Below are 20,415 nucleotides of genomic sequence, written 5' to 3'. Positions count from 1 at the left end.
GCTGTCCCCCGGCTGTTCCTGGCTGTCCCCCTCTGTCCCCCGCTGTCCCCCGCTGTCCCCGGCTGAGCGCAGGAAGGTGAGGGGGGTTCTCTGCTGCTGCGGAGGCTCCGGGGGTCACACCCGAAGCAGAGGCTCCGCAGGGTGCAGGTGGGAGGGGTGGCCCAGTCGGGGGAAGGGGATGTGGGGGGCTGTGGGGTGTGGGGCCAGCAGTGGGGTTCACATACAGGGGGGTTATGGAGCCCTATGCAACCCCCCTGTGCAGGGCTTTGGGAGGGAGGTGTCTTCGGGCGTACATGACGGTGTGGAGGGCTCTGGGGGGGTGTCAGGGTGTGGAGTGTCCCCACGGGGGTGACGCCCCACATCTGTGCTGCTTGTGGGACGTGGGAGATGCTTGTGCTGCTGGCTGGGCTCCAGAGGGCTCTTCTGGGGTTGTGGACAGAATGCTGCAGGTGCCGCTGGACTCCAGGATGTGGGTGCTGTGCCTCGCCCCAGTGCTGCTCCCCATTAACTCTGTCCAGGCCAGCCAGTGGGGGCTGCCTGTGTGCTGTGCCCGAGGGGCTGTGGGGAGGGCCAGAAGGCCTGCTGGCATGGGACGGGGTTGTGCGGAGTGCCTGACACCTTCCCAGCCACCTGTGGCTTGTGGGGGACTGTCCTCAAAGCCCTTGGCCAGAGCCAGGGTGGAGATGGTACTGAGAGAGCCAGCAGTGAGCTCTGGACCTGGCGGATGGCTGTGCCTAGCAGAGAATACCAGGGACACCAGCAGAGTGGTTTGTGCCAGGCACGATGGCCCTGATGGGTGCAGCTGAGTGTCAGGGACAGGGCAGGGCGCCCTCAGGATGCCATTTATCCTGGCTTGCCCTTTGCCCCAGCCGTGGCTCCTGGCAGCACCTGCCCCTATCTCCCTACTGAGACACTGATTAGATCTTGGAAACAGGTTTTCCTATTTTTTCCCAGTGTGTGACTGGATGTGTCACCCTACCCTGGGTGGGGACCTCACATGTGCCCATGGGGGCTGGGTTCACAGTGGTGGAGTTTGACCCCGATGCCTCCACATTTGTGACCCTGGACTTTGAGAGGGCTGTGGGCAGGGGGAGCTCCTCCCAGGTGTCCCCTCCTACATTCCCCCCCCCCCCCCCCCCCCCCCCGCTTCCAGATCCCCATTCTGCACCCCATGCCCCTGTCAGCTGTGCCCCTCGCAGGCAGGGGCAGCGTAGACCCTCTGACAGTGGTTCAGACCCTGTCACTCGAGGGTAAATGGGGTGACACTGAGTCTGGGTCTGGATTTGGCTGATGGGGACATGTGCTGGGCCCTGCAGTGTGGTGGGGATGTGGCTGCTGGCTGCGACCACCCTCTCTGTCCCTCCTTTTGCAGGGCCAGGTCAGCGCTGGGGAAGGACGCCAGGGGTCCAGGCCCACAGCCCGCACACTCTCCCCGATGGTGCCAGCCCCCACGGCCAGCTCTGCCCCTGTATCAGCGGCACTGGGCGTTGGTGCTTCTGCCAGGCTGCAGGGCGGGTGGGTGGAAAACTCATCCCAGGATCTGTCACCGCCCTGAGCCCCATGGCCATTTAATCCTTCACCCATTAACTCGGACTAATAAACCTCGTGGGAGTGAGAGGCTAAAAGCTGTGCTTGCACCAGCACCGGGTCTGCCGGTGCCACTCCTGCTGCCCACGATGGCAGCCGGCTTCTTCATCAGCAAGACCGTGGGCATTGTGGCCATCGTGCTGGGCGTGGGGGCTGTGGCCACCATCATTGCACTCTCAGTGGTGTATGCGCAGGAAAAGAACAAGGGGACATCAGATGTGGGCACCAACACCACGGCCAGCCCCACCACCACCACCACCCCTGCCCCCAACAACCCCTGGAACCGATGGAGGTTGCCAGCAGCACTGAAGCCGGAGAGCTACGAGGTGACCCTGCAGCCCTTCCTGACACCTGATGCCAACAACATGTACATCTTCAAGGGCAGCAGCAGTGTGGTGTTCATGTGTGAGGAAGCCACTGACCTCATCCTCATCCACAGCAACAAGCTGAACTACACCATGCAGGGCTCCTTCCATGCCACGCTGCAGGCAGAGGGTGGTGGCGAGGCCCCTGCCATCTCCCGCACCTGGCTGGAGACTCCCACCCAGTACCTGGTGGTGCAGCTGAGCGCTCCCCTGCAGCAGGGCCGGCGGTACCGCCTGTCCAGCAGCTTCACCGGGGAGCTGGCGGACGACCTGGCTGGCTTCTATCGCAGTGAATACACGGATGAGTCAGGCACCAAGTAGGTGGAGGGCAGGGGATGGGGTGGAAGCCACAGGGCTGGCCCGATGTGGTGGTGGGAAGGGGAGTGGGGGGCATGGGGCCGGCTTTGGGGCTCCTCTCCCACCAGGACTGTGGGATGGGTGTGTAGAGCCTCTGTACCCCCCTTGCATCCTCATGCTGCCCCAGTGGGGATGGGAGAAAGGGGACTGGGGGGTGCAGCCTCCACAGGGACCCCTGGCACTGATGGGGTTGGCTCACAGGCAGGTGGTGGCCACCACGCAGATGCAGCCGGCTGATGCACGCAAAGCTTTCCCCTGCTTTGATGAGCCGGCCATGAAAGCCAACTTCACAGTGACCCTGATCCACCCCACTGACTATGAAGCCATTTCCAACATGCCTGTCAAAAGTGAGTAGGGTGGGGGGACCCCGTTGGGGGGCTGGGGACCTGGCAGGGCTGTGGCATGATCCTCTGATCTCCACAGATACCAAGCAGCAGATTATTGATGGACAGACCTGGAGTGTCACTGAATTTGACACCACCCCCCGGATGTCCACGTACCTTCTGGCCTTCATTGTCAGCCAGTTCAGCCATGTGGACAGAAACTCCTCGGGTACACTGGTAGGATGGGCTGGGTGCTCCCCCTTCCCACCTGGGTGGCTGAGCCTGGGCCACTGATAAGTCCTGCATCCCTCCTCTCCAGATCCGCATCTGGGGCCGCCCCAAAGCCATCTCCGAGGGCCAGGGCGCATACGCACTCAATGTCACTGGCCCCATCCTCAGCTTCTTTGAGCAGCATTACAACACGGCGTACCCACTCCCAAAATCTGGTGGGTGCTGCGGGGTGCCTGGGGCACTGGGTTGAGGTGCCCACTGCAGGGGGGAAGATGGTCCATCATGCTGTCAGCAGGGCACTGATGGGATTCCCCTCTGCCCTCAGACCAGGTTGGCCTCCCTGATTTCAATGCGGGTGCAATGGAGAACTGGGGGCTGGTTACCTACCGGGAGAACTCATTGCTCTTCGATGCTAGTTACTCCTCCATTGGCAACAAGGAGCGGGTGGTGACCGTCATTGCCCATGAGCTGGCACACCAGGTACCTGCTGCACCCCTCAGCCCCTCCCCTGGCTGATGGCTGGCGGCTAAGGGAGTGCTGTGCCCTCTGCAGTGGTTTGGGAATTTGGTGACACTGCGCTGGTGGAACGACCTGTGGCTGAACGAGGGCTTTGCCTCGTATGTGGAGTACCTGGGTGCTGACTCTGCTGAGCCCGACTGGAACATTGTGAGTGCCAGGGACGGTGGGCGTGGGGTCAGGCAGGGAACAGGCACCCCGGGGCTGCCCCAGTGCCAGGCGGTGCATGCAGGGCTGAGGCAGGTGCTGGTGCTCCTCTGCAGAAAGACCTGATGGTGCTCAATGAGCTGCACGATGTGATGGCGACAGACGCCCTGGCCAGTTCCCACCCGCTCTCCTTCCGCGAGGAGGAGATCAACACCCCGGCCCAGATCAGTGAAGTCTTTGACAGCATCTCCTACAGCAAGGTGTGCATGGGGGTCCCTGGGGTGGGGATGGACTCTGGGGTGTCCTTGGCTTCTCTCACCTGCTGTCCCTGCAGGGAGCATCGGTGCTGCGGATGCTCTCGAGCTTCCTCAGTGAGGACATCTTCAAGGAGGGGCTACAGGTGAGCTGGTGCTGCTACTGGAGGGCAGCAAGCCCAGTGCAGGATGGGCATCCTGTGGCAGAGACCTTCCCAGGTGCTCTAGGGGTGTCCCACGCCCCAGACTTGCCCTTGCTCACGTGTCTTACCTGGTGCTCTCCCACAGTCCTACCTCCACACCTTCTCCTACAACAACACCGTCTACACTGACCTCTGGGTCCACCTGCAAGAGGTAGGAAGGGCCTGCTGCTCCTGCAGTGTTCCCAGCCCTGGCTCTGGGGGGCTGCCTGCTGTGACGGGGTCCCACATGCTGGCTGAGGGTTGCAGCTCTGGCCATGCCCCACACTGCCCTGCCCCTGCCCCTGGTGACTGGCGGCGCTGCCATCTCCACAGGCAGTGGCAAAAAACAACGTCAAGCTGCCTGACACTATCAGCAACATCATGGATCGCTGGACGCTGCAGATGGGCTTCCCTGTGGTCACTGTTAACACCCTCAACGGCACTGTCAGCCAGAAGCATTTTCTGCTGGACCCCACCTCTTCTGTGGACAGACCCTCTGATTTCAAGTGAGTGTGGTGGGGGCTAGCTGGGAACTATGGGGTCAGGAGATGAGGGCCAGACCCACCACCTGTCTGTCCTGGCACAGCTACATCTGGATTGTTCCCATCACCTGGATGACAGGCAGTAACCCAGGGAGTGGCAACTACTGGCTGACCAAAGTCTCAGGTATGGTGTGTCCTGGCTGTGAGTGGGGGTATTGCTGCCACCTCCACTGCCATGGCACTGCTCGGGGTTCCCAGGGAGGTAGTGCTGGTGGGGGACTGAGCCTGGCCCTCCCTGGTGAGTTGGGGTGCAGCTCTGGCAGAACCTCTTGTCCCCTTCCCAGAGACCAACAATGACTTCAGGCTCAGCTCCAGCTGGCTCCTGCTGAACATCAATGTCACTGGATACTTCCGTGTTAATTACAACCAGGAGAACTGGGATCAGCTCCTCAATCAGCTTGGCACTGACCAGACGGTACATGGGGCACTCAGAGCTGTGGTGTGGGATCCCATTCACGCCACCCCGCTCCGGCTGCCCTGAGACATTGACTTTGCTCTCTCAGGTCATCCCTGTGATCAACCGTGCCCAGATCATTGACGATGCCTTTAACCTGGCCAGGTGAGCCCTGCCAGGTGGTCTGGGTGCCATCGGGGTGAGGGTCTGGATGGGGTGGGTGCCCTTGGGTGGGCAGTGCCAGTGGGGCTGGGGAGGTGACGCTGCCCTCACCCCTGACAGGGCCAAGTACGTTGATGTGACCTTGGCTTTGAACACGACACTGTTCCTGATCCGGGAGACGGAATACATGCCCTGGCAGGCAGCGCTCAGGAACCTGCAGTACTTCCAGCTGATGTTCGATCGCAGCGAGCTGTTTGGGAGCATGTCGGTGAGTGCTGCCACCCCCCTGTGCTGGGGGTGTGGGGCCAGGATTGCCCCCACGGTGGTGTGGGGGCTGCTGCCAGTGTCACTGGGCCCTGACTCCCTCTTGCCCCCAGAGATACATGAGGAAGCAGGTGACCCCTCTCTTTGACTACTACGAGCGCATCACCAATAACTGGAAAGATATCCCCAGTGGCCTGATGGCCCAGTGAGTACTGTGGCCCTGGGGCCAGGCTGGATCCCTGGGGTCTCCCCAGCTGCACTGGGCAGAGGGCACAGCCCTGCCTCCAGCTGGCACTGGCCGCTGGGCGCCCTGTGATGGACCCCAGCGCTCACGGCCTCTCTCCCCCAGGTACAACGAGATCAATGCCATCAGCACCGCCTGCTCCTACGGCGTCTCCAAGTGCCAGGCCTTGGCCGCCCGCTATTTGAGCGAGTGGAATAATACCAAGATCAACCCGTGAGTCCTTGGAGGCCTCGTGCTGTGTGTGTGGTTGGACTGGGCATGGCGAGGGGCTCCTGGCACTGATGGCTCTTATCCCAACAGGGTCCCCCCGAACCTGCGCTCAGCCATCTACTGCAGCATGGTGGCCACGGGTGGGGAAGAGGCCTGGGATTTCCTCTGGCAGAAGTTCCAGGAGGCCCATGTGGTGTCTGAGGCTGACAAGCTCCGCACAGCCCTCTCCTGCAGCCCCCAGCCCTGGATCCTCAACCGGTGTGTGTGGGGTCTGGCTGGCACTGTGGTGTGTCCCCACCAGCCCATCACCCACATGGTGTCCGCTGCCCCTGCCAGCCCCTCACCCCTTCATCGTGCCCCTCCAGGTACCTGCAGTACACCCTCGACCCTACAAAGATCCGCAAGCAGGATGCCACCTCCACCATCAACAGCATTGCCAGCAATGTTGTGGGGCAGCCCCTGGCCTGGGACTTCATCCGTGGCAACTGGAGGACTCTCTTCACCCAGTGAGCACTGCAGGGGGCTGGGGGCACCCCTGTCTGCCTGTGCCCCTTGGGGGTGGCACTGTCCCTTCCCCTATCCCATCCCCCTGTCTCAGCACTCTTCTGCTCTCCCAGGTATGGGGGCGGCTCCTTCTCCTTCTCCCGCCTGATTTTATCTGTGACCCAGCGCTTTTCCTCAGAGTTTGAGCTGCAACAGGTGAGGCTGGACCCTGGCAGGGCCCAGGGCACCAGGGACCCCAGCCTTGGCAGAGCTGCCCTTTGCCAGCAGCCCTTGAGAGGGAATTTCCTGCCCCTTGTGTGCCTAGGGGTCCAAGAGGCTTCTGTCCCCATCATGGGCTGCTGGGTGCCTGCTGGGCTGGTGGCAGGGATGTCCAAGGGCTGTCAGAGTGCTCCTGGGGTTCTCCTGGAGGTTACTGAGATGGTGCTAGGGGCTGTCAGGGTGCTACTGGGGCTGTCAGATTGATGTTGGGTGGCTCTGGGGGCTGTTGGAGAGGTGCTGGGGACTCAAAGAGGCTAATGGGGTACTCCTGGGGGCTGTTGGTGTCATGCTAGGGAGCAGCTAAGAGATGCTGGGGTGGTGCTGGAGTGCTCACAGGTGTTGTCAGGGGCTATTGGGATGGTCCTGGGTGGTGTCGAGTGGTGCTGGGAGCTGTTGGGATGTGCCAGGGGTTGCTGGGCCCATTCCCTGCCTGCTCCAGCCCCATCTCTGCCTGGCAGCTGGAGCAGTTCAAGAAGGACAACGAGGACATCGGGTTTGGGTCGGGGACGCGGGCGCTGGAGCAGGCACTGGAGCGGACCCGTGCTAACATCAACTGGGTGAAGGAGAACCAGGAGGCCGTGAAGCAATGGTTTAAGGAGCACAGCCAATAACAGGAGCCTGCCTTCTGGCCACCAGGACAGAGCCCGGCCCGCTCCTGGCTCCCCTCACTCCATCCCTGTGGCCCCCAGACCCCTGCAGGCCCCAGTCTCACACTGGCACTGGATCATGGGCACTGGGAACATGGGGGGCTTGGGAGGGGCGAGCTCAGCCTGCTCAGGCTCTCTGGGGGTGTAAATAAAAATTGGGGTGTAAATAAAAACGTGCCAGGGGCACGTTTCCAGGGGCAGCCTGGGTGTTGGGGCCATGCTGTGGGGACCGGGACAGACCGGGTGGGGAGGGCTCTGAGCCCCCCGGGCTCTTAGGAGCCTGGTGCTAAGTGGCTCCGGGGGCTGCACTGACGCCAGCCCCAGCCCCTGTGTCTGACAGCTGCATGTGAGCTCTCCTGCTGGGCCCTGCTCTGGGGACTGGCACTGGGACCCCTCTGCCTGCCCCTGCTCTGGGCAGGTGCTGCAGGCCCGGGCAGGACCACGGGGTGGCTGTGGCAGGTCAGAGGGACTGTCCCCCATGGGCTACCCTGGGCCATGGAGGGACAGAGCTGTCCTTGGGCACAGGGAGGGAACGGGACCCCCAGGCAGGTGGGAGCTGGGGTCAGTGGGGCTGGGGACAGGCTGGGTGCTGAGTCCCTGTGCCACCTCAGCCCTGGGGCACACCTGGGCTATGAGTTGGGCTGGCAGCTGGCACTGAGCCGCTGGCCTGGGCCAGCACCTGGCCGTGTGTGGGGGGTGCCAGGTTGGAGGGTGCTCCCAGCTGTGCCCATGCTGGGGTGCAGCCAGCAGGTCCTGCTGTAAGGAATGGGGGAGCAGTGCTGCAGGGTGGCTTTAGGGGGATTCTGGTGTCTGTCCCACTCTGCAGCACTGAACCATGGCCACTGCCCCAATGTCCCACTGCCATGCCAGTGTGCCTGTGGGGGCTCTGTGTCCAGGGGTGCAGTCAGCTCCAGCCTCGCAGTGCTGTGTGCTGGGGTGCAGCTGGGCAGGAGAGAGGCTGCAGCAGGGAAGATGAGCCTGGCTGGGGCCCAGGGGCTGCTGAGGTGTGTGTGGTGAGGGGCTGTGGGAGACCCCACCTTGCACCCCCTGCTACCCACCCCATGAGGACCATGCTCCACCCCAGCCCAGGGCCTGCAGGAGGGTCTTTGGGTACCTGGTGATGTGTGGGCAGCTGGGATCCAGGTGCAGGGGTCCCGTGGTGCCCCGTGTCCATCAGTCCTGCCCTGAGCAGCAGGAGGAAGCCATCCTATCCCCCACGGCTGTGGCATACCTGTGGGGAGACTCCAGGGCAGTGTAACTGGGAATCCTCTGAAGCTCTAGGGAGATCCCAGAGCAGGGGTGTGGGGGGGTGACCCCCAGATCTCTAACCCCGTCTCTGGACCCCCAAGCACCTTTGGGACAGTGTTGTGTCTGGCCATGGTTGGGGACCATTCTGCTGGCCGCATCTGGGGGTAACCCCAGCTTTACTTGTGCCAGGGGTGCGGGGCGATGCCTCTGTGCCCACCTGGAGCTGTCGAGCTCCCCCAGGCTCGCTCCGCTCCGGGCGGGCGGCAGGAGCCTGGGAATGCCGGGCCCATTTGCAGAGGTGTCAGATCTGACTCCTTCGGTCCTTAATTGGCCCTGCAGGCGCTGGGAAGTGTGTGGAGAGCCATTCACACGGCCGTGAGAGATGCTAACGTGCCGCCAGCCCCGCAGCAGCACCGGCTCTCCCCGCACCGCCGCTCCCCGCACAGCCGCTCTGCCGGCGGCGGCCGAACCCGGGACTTGACCTTCCAGTACCGGGACCCCGAGCCCTGGCACCCGGCAGAGCCCCCGCAGCTCCGTGCCCTCTGCCCAGCTCCCAGCCCCGAGGGTGCGGGGTGTGCGGGGTGCTCCGTTCCCAGAGACATCCCTGCTCTGGATGTGCCGCTCCTGTCCCCGCAGTCCGATGGATGCAGCCCCGGACGGCTCCAGATCAGCTGAGGGCATCTGGGGACCCAGCGGGCTGTGCTCCTGCCCTGTGTGGGGCTCCTTGCGGGTTGGGGTCCCCAGGGCACTGGGGTGCACCGTGGTGGATGCCAAACTCTTGAGGGGGCCGGGGGTAGGGGTCCCCGCGTGCAGATGGGCTGAAGGACAGTGGGGGTTAGGGGGGCAGTTTGGCAGGTGCTTGGCAGCGCTGACCCCTGCACCGGGCACAGCCCTGGGCAGTGACCCTGTGGGCAGTGCCCGTCCCAGAGAGGGGGACAAGCATGAACCCCAAAAACCACACAGGCCTCTGGTCTGGGAGGTGCCCAGGGAGCGGGGACGTGTCCTGGGAGGGTCCCAGCAGGGCTGGGGGCTCCTGGGGGCACAGCCTGAGCTGGGCACTGGCTGAGCTCTGCTGTGGTGCCCTGGCCACGTTGCCTCATGGCCCTGCACTTTGCTCCATTGATAGGGGCTGCAGGGATGGGGGTGAGGGACTGTGGGGTGTCCTGATTTCACCAAAAGTTGGGAATAAAACCCTCTAACCCTGTAATTTCAGTATTAGAAAACTGCATTTCTTTATTTCAGTGCTGGGTGTTCAGGGAATATCTACTACACACACCACACCTGGCTAACAGACAAGTTTGAATCTTTGTAAATTATTAATTACATTTCCCTAAACTTTCACATGATGCTTAACATTCCATCAAACTCTTCTGCATATTTATATCACTTTTTGACACTTATTTACATAAGAGTAGGGGTCTTTTGAGGGTCTCTGGTGCTCGTTTGGGGAACTCCCCATTCCCCAAATTAATCCAGTTTCGGTCATAGGCCTCCAAAAACTTTTCTTCTCTTTGACTACATCCCAATTTTGTGGTCTGGCCAAGATCTATCTTCCTACTGGTGTTGCTCAGGCCCAGTGTCTAAGGCTAAGATAACCACTTGCGTACATTAACACCGGACTAAGTGCTTTTGGCTGAAACTGGAGGAGTTCACAAGACTTACACACTATTTCTATTTGTTACAATTAAAGATTTTCCCAACACGGCGGGGGTTCTGAGCCCGCAGCCGGTGCTGCCCCAGCCCAGCACTTGTCCAAACAGGGAGGTGGGAAGCGGCTGCGACGGGTGCAGAACTCATTATCCGGGAGCTCATCAGCTAATGCGACCCAGGAGGGGGCCGGTAGTGGGGAAGGGGCCGTGCCTGGTCCGGCCCATGGGGTGCATGTCTCCCACCAGATACCCCTGCGCCCCCACACTGGGCCTGGACGTTGGAACGGGGCTGGCACTGGTGGTCTTGGATCGGTGCTGGGCACTGCTCAGAAGTGCAGGCACGGTTTGGGGGTGCTGTGCCCCCAGCTGTATCCATCAGCTGTGTCCTCCAGCTGTGCCCCCCAGATCTGTGGGGATCCTGTGCCCCTCATGCTCCCCAGGGCTTTGCACGCTGCGTTTGGGGGGGTCCTGCACTCCGCTGTGCCAGCGGGTTTTGCACACCCAGTTCGGGGGTTCTGTGCCCCCAGATGTACCCTCAGATGTATCCCCAGATGTACCTCCAGCCCAGGCTGTGCACACCAGCTCCGGGTGTGCCGTGCCATGCCCAAACCCCTGATGGATTTTCCGTCCCTCGGCGGGGCTGTTTCCCGGGAAACCTTCACACCCGCCGGCCCCAACACCTGCGGGGCCTGGGAACGCGCCGGGGGGGCTCCTCCCAGCCCCGGCCCCGGCTCCCGACACCCGCGGCCCGTGGGGGTTCCGCTGCCGCTGCCAGCACCGGGCAGCCCAGAGCGGCCCGTCAGGGGCGGTGGGAGACCCGCACCCCCAAACCGGATTGGGGGGTCTCCCACAAAACCCCAGGGACAGCTCCCCATCTGGGGTTCTCTGCAGAGGGAGACACGGGGACGCGCCACCGCAGACTCACTGCAAACCCCACTGAAGCCCCATCAGAGCCCCACAACACCCCCCTGCACCCTCAGTGCAGCCCGTGCTGCAGCCCCACTGCAGCTCCCCCCACGCAGACCGACCGAGACCCCGCTGCAGCTCCCGTGGGGGTCCCAGCCCCATGCCCAGCCCAGCGCGGGGCCGAGGGGCAGCACCGAGCATCTTCACACCTCTGGAGTGAAATTCGTCACCCCATGTTCACAGCCGCGGCCCCCGGCATCCCCCAGACCCCCGGCCTTTGAAGTGCTGCTCCTGCAGCCACCGAGGTGCCTCTTCACACCTCCGGACCGGCATAAAGTCGGGGCTCTCGGGAGCCACCGGCACACGGGACCCAGCCTCCGGCGCTGCCATGGCCCACGGCCGCACTCTGCCCGCCACCGCCCCGCTTCAGGGCTGGGCTGACCCTCCGGACCCCCTGGGCTACAGCAGCAGCTCTCCCGCAGCATCGCCCGACTCCTGCGGCCTCGCGTCCCCCGCCGCCGCTCGGGGACCCTGCCGCGGGCACGCCGCGCCCCGGCCGCGGGGCAGGAAGGGGGTGCGGGGCGGAGGGGGTGCGGGGGTCCCGCGGCAGAGCGCCAGCGAGCGGGAGAAGCTGCGGATGCGGCGGCTGGCGCAGGCCCTGCTGCGGCTGCGGCACTACCTGCCCCCCGCGCTGGCACCTGCTGGGCACACCCTCACCAAGATCGAGACCCTGCGCCTTGCCACCCGCTACATCGCCCACCTCTCCGCCCTGCTGGGGCTCGGCCGGGGGGCGCCGGTCCCCCGACACTGTCCCCTGTGCCCTCGGGGCCTGGGGTGCTGCCAGGACACGGATCCCCGGGATGCTTCGCCACCCGGCGCTGTGGGCTGGGGGTCACCTCCCATGGCGGGGACCCCCCAGGAGCTGCACGGGGCTCCCGGCATGGGGATGGGTGCCTGGGGGTCCCCTCTCTGCAGTCCAGCTGCGGGCACTGCCCCAGAGCTGCTTGGGGGTCCGGAGATGGGGTTAGAGACCTGGGGGTCACCCCCCTACACCCCTGCTGCGGCGACCCTCCCGGATGTACCTGGGGGTCCGAACATCGGGATGGAGACCTGGGGGTCTCCCTCCTACATCCCTGCAACCGGGACCCCTCCAGAGGTGCTTGGGGTTTCCAACATCCAGACGGAGACCTGGGGTCCACCCCCCTACATGTCCACAGTGGGAACCTCCTCAGATCTGAACAAGGCTGTCACCGCCACCGCGTCCCCCTGGCTGACCCCTCCCCACTCTGCAGGGGTTGGGGCCCTCCCGGATCTCCCTGGTGATGTCCCGGACACGGGACTGGTGCTGTCAGAGTTCGTGGGCACAGGGACAGTCACCCAGGTACGTGCTGGTGGGGATTGGGGTCACTCAGAGCATGGGGCTGGCATGGGGCAGGAATAAACCCCCCTTGGGGTGGGCTCAGAGTCCTCTCTGTGTGGGGCAGTGCAGGATCTGGTTTTGGGGTAACAACAGCCTTGTCGGGGGTTGGGAACGGAGACGTGTGCCCTGCTCTTTGCAGTGGGTGAGGTGGATCCCCCAGCCTGCTCCATCTTTCCTGGTGCTTCCCTCCCTCATGTTTGTGGGGATCCCATTAGTGGGGACAGAATGGACTCCATAGTCCTGCTTGTCCCTGTCCAGGAGTACTTCCAGTGGGTGGGCTGTCACTGCCACGACCCCAGCCCTGCCTGCACCTCTGTCTGGCTGCTCACCCTGTCCCCGTCTGCTCCCCAGGATCTCTCTGCAGACCTGCTCTCACTGCTGGAGGCTCTGTTCCCACCACAGCCCAGATGAGTCCCCGGGCCTGGAGCACCCACAGCCCCACGATGCCTGTCTGTGTCCCTGCAGCCTGGGACACACGCAGCCCTCGGGACACCTGCAGGAAGGAGCTGCCCTGCCGGAGCCTGGAGCCGTGCTGGACGCGCTGGGCGGCGGCTGGATGTGAATAAACCCTTGTGCCCTCTCTGAGTGTCCGTGTGGCTGCTGCCAGGAGCTGGGCACGGGATGGGGTTTGGCATGCCTGGGGTCTCCTTGCTGGGATGTAGGGCTGGGGGTTGGAGGGCAGCCAGGCACCAGCTGGGAGAGCAACCTGAGGAGTATCAAGAGAGGCACTGCCCTTATCCTGGGGCCTGACCCCACCAGGAAGGGGTGAGGATTTCCAGCACCCTCCAGATCCAGCCTTCCCACCTGGCAGTTCTGGGCCTGTAAGAGTTCCCAGTGCAGAGTGAAATGGGTAGATTTGGGGTCCAGCTCGGTGTGGGGATAGGGCTGAAGACCCTGCCAGGAGCAGAGTGTGGAAGCCTGTGATGAGGACCCTATGCCCCCAACCCCCTTGGTGGCTCCCTGAAGTCTGGGGTCCCCATTAGCAGGAGGGTGTTGGGACCTGGCAGCCGTTTGCTAATGTGTCAGGGGAGTATCCTCCCAGCTCTGGGGTCTGGGGTGAAGAGCGGGGGGGGGGGGGGGGGGGGGGGGGGGGGTGTTAATGAACCCCATGGAGTGTGAAAGGACTCTCTAATGAGGTTAATATACTCTGCTGGGGCGGAGGAGGGGGATGAGAGAACTGGAGACAAGCCTTTGAGGTGTAAAGCAGCCCCCTGCCTTGCCCTCTGCTAGGCTGCAGCCCCTGCTCTCCAGCCAGGGCTGAAGGGAGCTAGGCACATGCTCCAGCCACGGGGACACTGCCACAGGGATGATCACCGTCTGGGGGAGCAGCTGGCAGTCGCAGGGCTGGGAGGAGGGACCTCTGGGTCTCTGGGCCCCCCAAATGCTGCACCTCAATGCAAGGACCCCTTGTGTGCTCTGATACCCATCCCTGGCAGCAGCAGCGCCAGACCTGGAGGGCACTGACAGCACCCCCTGGGCTGGGGGGTTCCCTCCCACAGATGTGGGGCATGTCCCACCGTCCATTGCTGTGTGTGAGCGCCACACACGCTTATGTGTGTGTCCGTGTGCCGTGGGTGGCAGGGGAAGGACCGTGCTGTTCCAAGCCGCTGGCTACGTCAAGGACCATTCAGAGCAGCCAAGGGCGCCCACGCCACAGCAGCTGCAGGTGCTGGCTCTCTGCTGTACCTGCCCCACTCCCTGCCCTGCTCCCCCTCGTGCCCCACAGCAAATGCAGGAGCCCTCAGCACAGAGCCTCGGCACTGTGTGAGCATCAGCCCTGCCATGGCCTGGCTGGGGAATGACAGGCAGGACACCCTGGATGCAGGTGAGGCGGGGAATGGGGTGTCTGGTCCTCAGGGCATCATTGTTGGGCTGGGTGGGGTCACCATCCCAGGCAGGATCACGAGGGGTGCTCTGGGCAGGGAGAGGGGCACAGCAGTAATGGCCTGAGCTGGGTGGCGTGTTGGGGTCAGCCGCCATCATCTTCCTCTGCCCTTCTTGGTGCCAGGGACCACCATAACTCTGGGGGCATGGAGGGGCTCTGGGGGCTGCTGTAGGCTCTGGGGTAGCAGCAGGATGCAGCGAGCAGGCAAGGATGGAACACAGGGAAGTGAGAGTAGAAATGTGACGTTGGCACAGTGTCCTGTCCTAGGGAACAGGACCCCCAGTGCTGTCCCTCCAAGAGCCCCCACCTCAGGGCTGCCACTGCCCCTTTGCCTGTTGCAGCAGGTAGGGGCCATCCTACAGGCCCTACAGTGGGAAACACCAGCGCAGAGCCCCCCAGCATCACGCCCCCCGAGTGGGGCTGCGCCTGGAGCCCCCCCGAGGAGAGGGGCGAGGAGCCCCTGCGCCTGCCCACCTTCTCCCCGGCCGCCCAGGTGCGCGTGGCCGTCACCTTCGCCCTCTTCGCCCTCTCGGCCGGCTGCAACCTGGCGGTGCTGCGGGCAGTGGGGGGCCGGGGCAGTGGCCGGCGCCCCCACATCCGCCTGCTGCTGCGGCACCTGGCGGCCGCCGACCTGCTGGTCAGCGTGGTGGTGATGCCGCTGGACGCCGTCTGGAACATCACGCTGCAGTGGCGAGCGGGCGACCTGGCCTGCCGCCTGCTCATGTATCTGCGCCTGCTGGCCATGTACGCCTCGGCCTTCGTCACCGTGGTCATCAGCCTGGACCGGCAGGCTGCCATCCTGCGCCCGCTGGCCATCGCCCGCGCCCGCACCCGCAACCGCGCCATGCTGCACGCGGCCTGGATCCTCAGCGCGGGGCTGGCCGCGCCACAGGTACCGACCCCGGGGCCCCTCCTGCCCCTGTGACAGACCCCCAGCCAGCCCGGGGTCTGGGGACAACTGTCTGGGCTCACCGTCAGGGCTGGTGACCTGCAGGGTGAGGATGCCTGTGGGGTGGGCATGGAGAGTTGGCAACAGAGCGGTGGTGGCAGGGATGCCCCTGACCCAGCTCTGCCCACTGTCCCTGTCAGTGCGGAGCAGAGCCAGCGCAGGGCTGAGAACAGCTCCCGCCCCACCGGCAGGGTTCGTCCCTGTGGGTCTGAGAGGTCCCTGCTTTGGCCTCCAGTGCTCTCCGTGGCTCGGGAGGTACAAACCCCATCAGCCCCGTCCCACCTCTCATCTCCAGCTGTTCCTGTTCCACACCATCACCCTGCGCCCCCCGCACAACTTCACCCAGTGCACCACGCGTGGCAGCTTCCCCCGGCCCTGGCATGAGACCCTCTACAACATGGTGGGGTTTGCCTGCCTCTTCCTGCTGCCGCTGCTTATCATGGTCTGCTGCTACGCCCGCATCCTGCTGGAGATCTCCCGCCGAATGGGCTCTGGCCTCTGTGAGTGCCAGGCACTGCGGGACACAGCCCCATGCCCAGGGGAAGCCCTGTCTGGAGCTTTGCACGGAGCCCCCAGCTTTCCCCCAGGGCTCAGGGTCCCTGTGTCAGCCCCACTTTCCCCTCACGGGCTGTGCCCCTGCAGTCTCCTCGCAGGATGCATCACTGCGATGCTCCAGGAACAACATCCCCCGAGCCCGGCTGCGGATGCTGCGGATGAGCCTGGTCATCGTGTCCTCCTTCATCCTCTGCTGGACCCCCTACTATCTGCTGGGTCTCTGGCACTGGTTCTGCCCCCGCGCCATGGAGGAGAGGATCTCGCCTGCCCTCACCCACATTCTCTTCATCTTCGGCCTCTTTAACGCATGCCTGGACCCCATCACCTATGGGCTCTTCACCATCCCCCTCCGGGGGGGCTGGGGCTGCCCATGCAGGCACGGCCCCCTGGCCCAGCCCCCCTCCCCAGCCACCGGCTCCTTCCACTGCTTAGCTTCCTCCCTGCCGGCCAGGCGGGGAGTCCAGGGGGTACGGAGATCCCGAGGGACTGCCAGGGACACCTCCTGTCACAGCAGCTCCCTGTGAGACCCCTGGGGTGCTCAGGGCAGCGGGTTCTGGCAGCAGGATGGCCGAGTCAGCAGAGGTCTGGTGGGGATGGAGTCACTGCTGATCTCTCTCTGCTCCCTGAAGGGCCTCTTGGGGAGCCCCAAGTGTGGGCTTGGTGCTGCTGGAGGTGTCCCTGTCCCCTCTCCCTTCTCTGTGCCCTGAACAGCAATAAAGTGTCCTATGGCCACTTCTCGTCCCCTCTGTGTCCCCCAGCCGGGAGCTGAGCTGGTGTCCCCAGAGCCCCTGACCCACTGGGGTCACAGCTGCCCCTGTCCCCACCAAGGGTGGCTCAAGAGTCCCCAGCAAGGGGCATTCAAGTCCATCCACAGCCTGGCCAGGGCTTGGCACTTCCCTCCCTGCTCATCCCCACAGGGCTCTGTGTCCCAGTGGGAGCAGGGCTGGTCCCTGCCGGCGAACTCCAGGCTGGTGGCAGTCCCAGGGTGCTGCTAATGTCAGCCCTATTCCAAACAGGAGCTGCTGGCTCCTGCCCAAGGCTGTTGGGAGGCACACAGGGCCACTCCTCTGCCTGCAGCAGCCACCCCAAGGCCAGTGCTGACGGCAGAACCAGCACGGCTGCTGGGCCACGGAGAGGTGGGCGAGGGCTCTGGGTGCCTGGGGTCCCCCCAGCACCAGGGGTATAGCCAGGGCAAGGGACAGCCCAATGGAACTGCCCTGGCATCCCCCCAGCCTCAGGGAAGGGAGCACAGAGCTGGGCTCTGCTCGGGGGTCCCCACTGTGCTGCAGGGGGACATTGGGCTCCCTTGGCTCAGTGCCCAGCAGGAACCCATCACAACCCACTGGCAGTGCAGCCTCACACCAGGGCACAGGCAGGGGTGCTACTCCTGCTGAGGGGTCTTTCTGGCTTCAGAGTCTGGTCCTGTGCCAGGAGTAAGCTCAGCTGGAGGAGGCAGGTGGGCAAGGCAGGAGGGCAGGCAGAAGCTGTGCCAAATAACAGCAGTGCCAGCCATGCTTGCAGGGATTTATTTGAAAGTGGCAAAGGACAAGTCAAGTGGAGCTGCTTCAGCTCTGAAAAATTATCTCACACCTGCTTGAAGGCTGGAGGGCCAGCACACCAGACACTCCATGGGTCTTGCGAGGTGTGTCACCCCAGGCTCTTGGGGGGTCTCCATTTTGTGAGGATCCAGGGAATGAGGGGCTGCAGTCCCAGGTGTGTGTGGTGGGTCCTCCATGCTCCTGGGGCAGGGATGGGGCTTCCTTGGCACAGGGTGTCCACAAGGTGGGGGGAATGTGTGAGGGGCTGAGTCTCAGGCACGAACTGGTGTGAGTATGAAGATACCACCTGGTAGGGGCATACCACCCACTGCCATCCTGAGAAATGCTGAGAGGGTAGGAACTGCTAGAGCCAGAGGACCACCCAGTGAAAAGCATTCCCTTGCTGGATGCTGATGTTGCTGTGGTCCCGCTGCAGCACCCTATCCGCCACAGGACAACTGGGGAGCAGAGACCCCCAGCCAGGGGCAGCTCTCCTTGGGCTGATGGCAATGGGTGGGTACCAGGAGGGCCAGTGCTGCCCCAGGCAGGCCAGTGATGCCCCATCCCCTCGGGGCAGGGCGTGGTAATGGCAGCCACTTCACAGTCATGAGGGTGCCCCAGTGTTGATGCTGCTGCTGGTCCCATCCGCTTCCCAGTGGAGCCAGAGAACGGGGACAGGGTGGTCAGGTGAGGGGACAGGGCAGGCCGGGCGATGGCAAGTGGGAGGTGATGCTGGGGGACACCTGTACTGGGGTGGCTGAGTCACCCAGCTCAGCAGGGTCACGTCACCCCCTGCCCCCACCCCCCCGGCTGCCCATGGCACAGATTGGAGGCAAAGTGCGACCCCAGGGCCGTCCCACCCCTGCTCCACTCAGGCACACACACAGCAGCTCTAGGTGCCAGCTCCGCCGCTGCTGGGTCTCTTCTCAGTGAAGAAGCTCTTGAGCAGCATCACCTGCCCGATGCTGACCACAAAGAGGATGAGGGTTTCCCCCACGGACCAGTAGGAGACGCGTCCATTGAGCTCCTCAGCCCTGCTCCGGTCCTGCGCCTCCCGCAGCCGGTAGTGGGTCTGGGAGTCGATCACCGCGTTCAGCATCTCGTGGATGGTGACACAGGCGGATTCCAGCTGGGGACAAGGACAAGAGTGCCTTGTCACTTCTGACATGGCACAGCTGAGGGGGCCAAGGGCCGTGCGAGGACACTTCAGAGCAGGACAGCAGGGTCTGTGTTGTAGGTTCCCTGTTCCCTACCAGAACCCATCCAGGGTGGTTCCCCACTGGGACAGGGCTGAGAGGCCCCCAGGGCACCCGGATGCCTAGCCCAGAGGCTCACACCAAGGGATGGAATGGCTGATGCAATTTCCTTCTGTGGGTAGGACCTGGGCTGCTGCAGATAGAGGAGCCCAGGCCCAGCAATCCCCCCTGGCCCAGGCAGAGGATGTGGTGTGTGCTGGGGCTGTTGGCTGGCAGTTGGCACTTCTGCATCCAGCGGAGGAGGAGGAGGACAAGTCCCTAGCTGCTGTCCCACAAGGCTGCTTGGGGGCTGAGGCTGGACCCTGCCTCCTTCCCTTCCTCCCTTCCTCCCTCCCTCCCTCCAGGGACCCACCTGTGTCAGGGCGGTGACACGGTTGTTCATGTCAGGCAGGATGGGCGGCTCATCGCCCACCTGGAAGTCAAAGTAGACAATTTTGTGGGAGAAGGTGGAGAACTCGTTGCTGAAGCAGAAGGTGTAGACACCCTTGATGTCGGTGTGGTGCGAGAAGCTGTCATACTGCTTCTTGGTCTCCTGGTAGATGGTCTTGCCGTTGGGGTCCTCCACATAGCAGTCCACATCATAGTGTCCTCCGCTGATCACCTGTGCAGGGACACGTGTCTCAGATGGTACACGCCAAGCAATGTGGCAAGGGCCCCCTGACCCTGCCCAGCCCCACAGCCATGTGAGAGGCCAGCGGGCACCATGCCCATGGGATGGGGCCCAGGTCAGGGGAGCCCCGGGAAAGCTGTGCACCACAGTGCTAGCAACTCAGGTGGGGTGCCCATGGCTCAAGCGGGGTGCCTGGAGACAGGGACTGTCCTCATGACCCAGGTCAGGGGCATCCATGGCTGATGTGGGCACATCCCAGATCTGGCTCTCAGGTGAACACTGCTGGGCATGGGGCTGGGGTTGGGGACAGCTCCTAGTGCAGCATGGAGGGAGCTGGGGTGCACATGGGAGGAGGGAACTGGAGCCCTACCTGCCCGGGGCTCTGCAGGGTACAGGATGGGAGTGTGGGCAGAGGCATGGGCAGAGGAAACAGCACACACAGGGGCAGGGCTGTGGGCAAGGGCACTGGGGCACAGGCAGGCACATGGGCACAGATCAGATGTGGGCAGGGGCACAGGGATGGGGAACAGGGATGGGGGAACAAGGATGGGGGAACAGGGATGGGGGTACAGGGATGGGGAACAGATGGGGTGTGGGCGGAGGGAGCCCTCGCAGGGGTAGGGGCAGGGGGTGCAGGTAAGGAGCGTTCAGGGCTGCCGGAAGGTGCAGGCAGGTACAGGCAGGGCAGTACCTGATAGTCGAGGCTGAACTTGATGCCGCTCTCCAGCTCCTGGTGGAAGCAGCGCTGGGCGCTGTCGGGCAGCTCCAGGGTCAGCTCCGTGCCGCCGGCCCCCAGCGCGCCCAGCAGCGCGGCCAGGCACAGCATCCGCACCGCGCCCGGCATCGCGACCCACAGCGAGCCCCGCACGGCCCCGCACCGCCCCCCTGACGTGGCGCTTCCGCTGCGAGCGGGGCGGGGCGGGCGGGGGCGGCACCTCCGGCCCCGGGGCGGGGATCCCTGGAACGTTCCACCGACCCCGGCACCCTGGGAACCCCTCGGCATCTCCGGGTCCAGCACTCCGGCAACCCCGGGGATCCCCTCGGCGCTCCCGGGGTCCCCCCGGCCGGGCTGGTGTCGGGTCCGCGCCAGATCAGCCTCCCTCCAAAGCTGAGCGTTTTATTAATGCAGTGCAAAACTGGTGCAAAAGTCTCCGTAGGGCCACGGCGTCACCCCAACATCTGCCCCTGCACCCCTGCGCACACGCGGTCCCG

General features: G+C 64.0%; 3 protein-coding genes across 4 annotated transcripts; 2 read left to right on the top strand and 1 right to left on the bottom strand.

The window, feature by feature from the left end:
- The first annotated feature begins 1,676 nt into the window (after window positions 1-1,676).
- Window positions 1,677-7,151, top strand: ANPEP (alanyl aminopeptidase, membrane). Its single transcript, XM_062501419.1, has 20 exons — window positions 1,677-2,269; window positions 2,511-2,656; window positions 2,733-2,869; window positions 2,952-3,078; window positions 3,189-3,343; window positions 3,416-3,529; window positions 3,643-3,786; window positions 3,861-3,926; window positions 4,069-4,134; window positions 4,296-4,468; window positions 4,549-4,628; window positions 4,789-4,919; window positions 5,008-5,063; window positions 5,181-5,328; window positions 5,438-5,529; window positions 5,674-5,781; window positions 5,869-6,036; window positions 6,144-6,284; window positions 6,396-6,477; window positions 6,999-7,151. Exons 1-20 carry the CDS (start codon window positions 1,677-1,679, stop codon window positions 7,149-7,151), a joined length of 2,880 nt encoding a protein of 959 aa, XP_062357403.1.
- Window positions 7,152-14,192: 7,041 nt separating this feature from the next.
- LOC134049273 (gonadotropin-releasing hormone II receptor-like) lies at window positions 14,193-16,323 on the top strand. The gene is made up of 4 exons (XM_062501561.1): window positions 14,193-14,235; window positions 14,640-15,187; window positions 15,540-15,744; window positions 15,887-16,323. The coding sequence occupies exons 1-4, from the start codon at window positions 14,193-14,195 to the stop codon at window positions 16,321-16,323; spliced, it is 1,233 nt and encodes a 410-aa protein (XP_062357545.1).
- A 1,885-nt stretch (window positions 16,324-18,208) lies between these two features.
- Window positions 18,209-20,071, bottom strand: TMED3 (transmembrane p24 trafficking protein 3). Of its 2 annotated transcripts, none has more exons than XM_062501458.1 (3): window positions 19,895-20,071; window positions 18,946-19,194; window positions 18,209-18,466 (listed from the first exon to the last, which is right to left on the bottom strand). In XM_062501458.1, exons 1-3 carry the CDS (start codon window positions 20,045-20,047, stop codon window positions 18,230-18,232), a joined length of 639 nt encoding a protein of 212 aa, XP_062357442.1. In that variant the 5' UTR covers window positions 20,048-20,071; the 3' UTR covers window positions 18,209-18,229. The 2 variants fall into 2 exon arrangements, with proteins under 2 accessions (XP_062357442.1, XP_062357441.1); XM_062501457.1 differs by having other exon boundaries at window positions 19,006-19,194; window positions 19,895-20,029.
- Window positions 20,072-20,415: the final 344 nt, after the last annotated feature.

Source organism: Cinclus cinclus, chromosome 13 (assembly GCF_963662255.1).
Source record: "Cinclus cinclus chromosome 13, bCinCin1.1, whole genome shotgun sequence".
Lineage (NCBI taxonomy): Eukaryota > Metazoa > Chordata > Aves > Passeriformes > Cinclidae > Cinclus > Cinclus cinclus.
This window is presented reverse-complemented; position numbering and strand designations above follow the sequence as displayed.

Bases quoted from the DNA above. Each gene is read 5' to 3' on its own strand.
- ANPEP (XM_062501419.1), top strand. From the start codon at position 1,677: ATGGCAGCCGGCTTCTTCATCAGCAAGACCGTGGGCATTGTGGCCATC. The intron at 4,469-4,548 runs GTGAGTGTGGTG...GTCCTGGCACAG, and splicing joins GACAGACCCTCTGATTTCAA to CTACATCTGGATTGTTCCCA. The intron at 5,329-5,437 runs GTGAGTGCTGCC...TCTTGCCCCCAG, and splicing joins AGCTGTTTGGGAGCATGTCG to AGATACATGAGGAAGCAGGT.
- LOC134049273 (XM_062501561.1), top strand. From the start codon at position 14,193: ATGGCCTGGCTGGGGAATGACAGGCAGGACACCCTGGATGCAG. The intron at 15,188-15,539 runs GTACCGACCCCG...TCTCATCTCCAG, and splicing joins CGGGGCTGGCCGCGCCACAG to CTGTTCCTGTTCCACACCAT. The intron at 15,745-15,886 runs GTGAGTGCCAGG...GTGCCCCTGCAG, and splicing joins CCGAATGGGCTCTGGCCTCT to TCTCCTCGCAGGATGCATCA.
- TMED3 (XM_062501458.1), bottom strand. From the start codon at position 20,047: ATGCCGGGCGCGGTGCGGATGCTGTGCCTGGCCGCGCTGCTGGGCGCG. The intron at 19,195-19,894 runs GTACTGCCCTGC...GTCCCTGCACAG, and splicing joins AGTTCAGCCTCGACTATCAG to GTGATCAGCGGAGGACACTA. The intron at 18,467-18,945 runs GTGGGTCCCTGG...CCTTGTCCCCAG, and splicing joins GTGTCACCGCCCTGACACAG to CTGGAATCCGCCTGTGTCAC.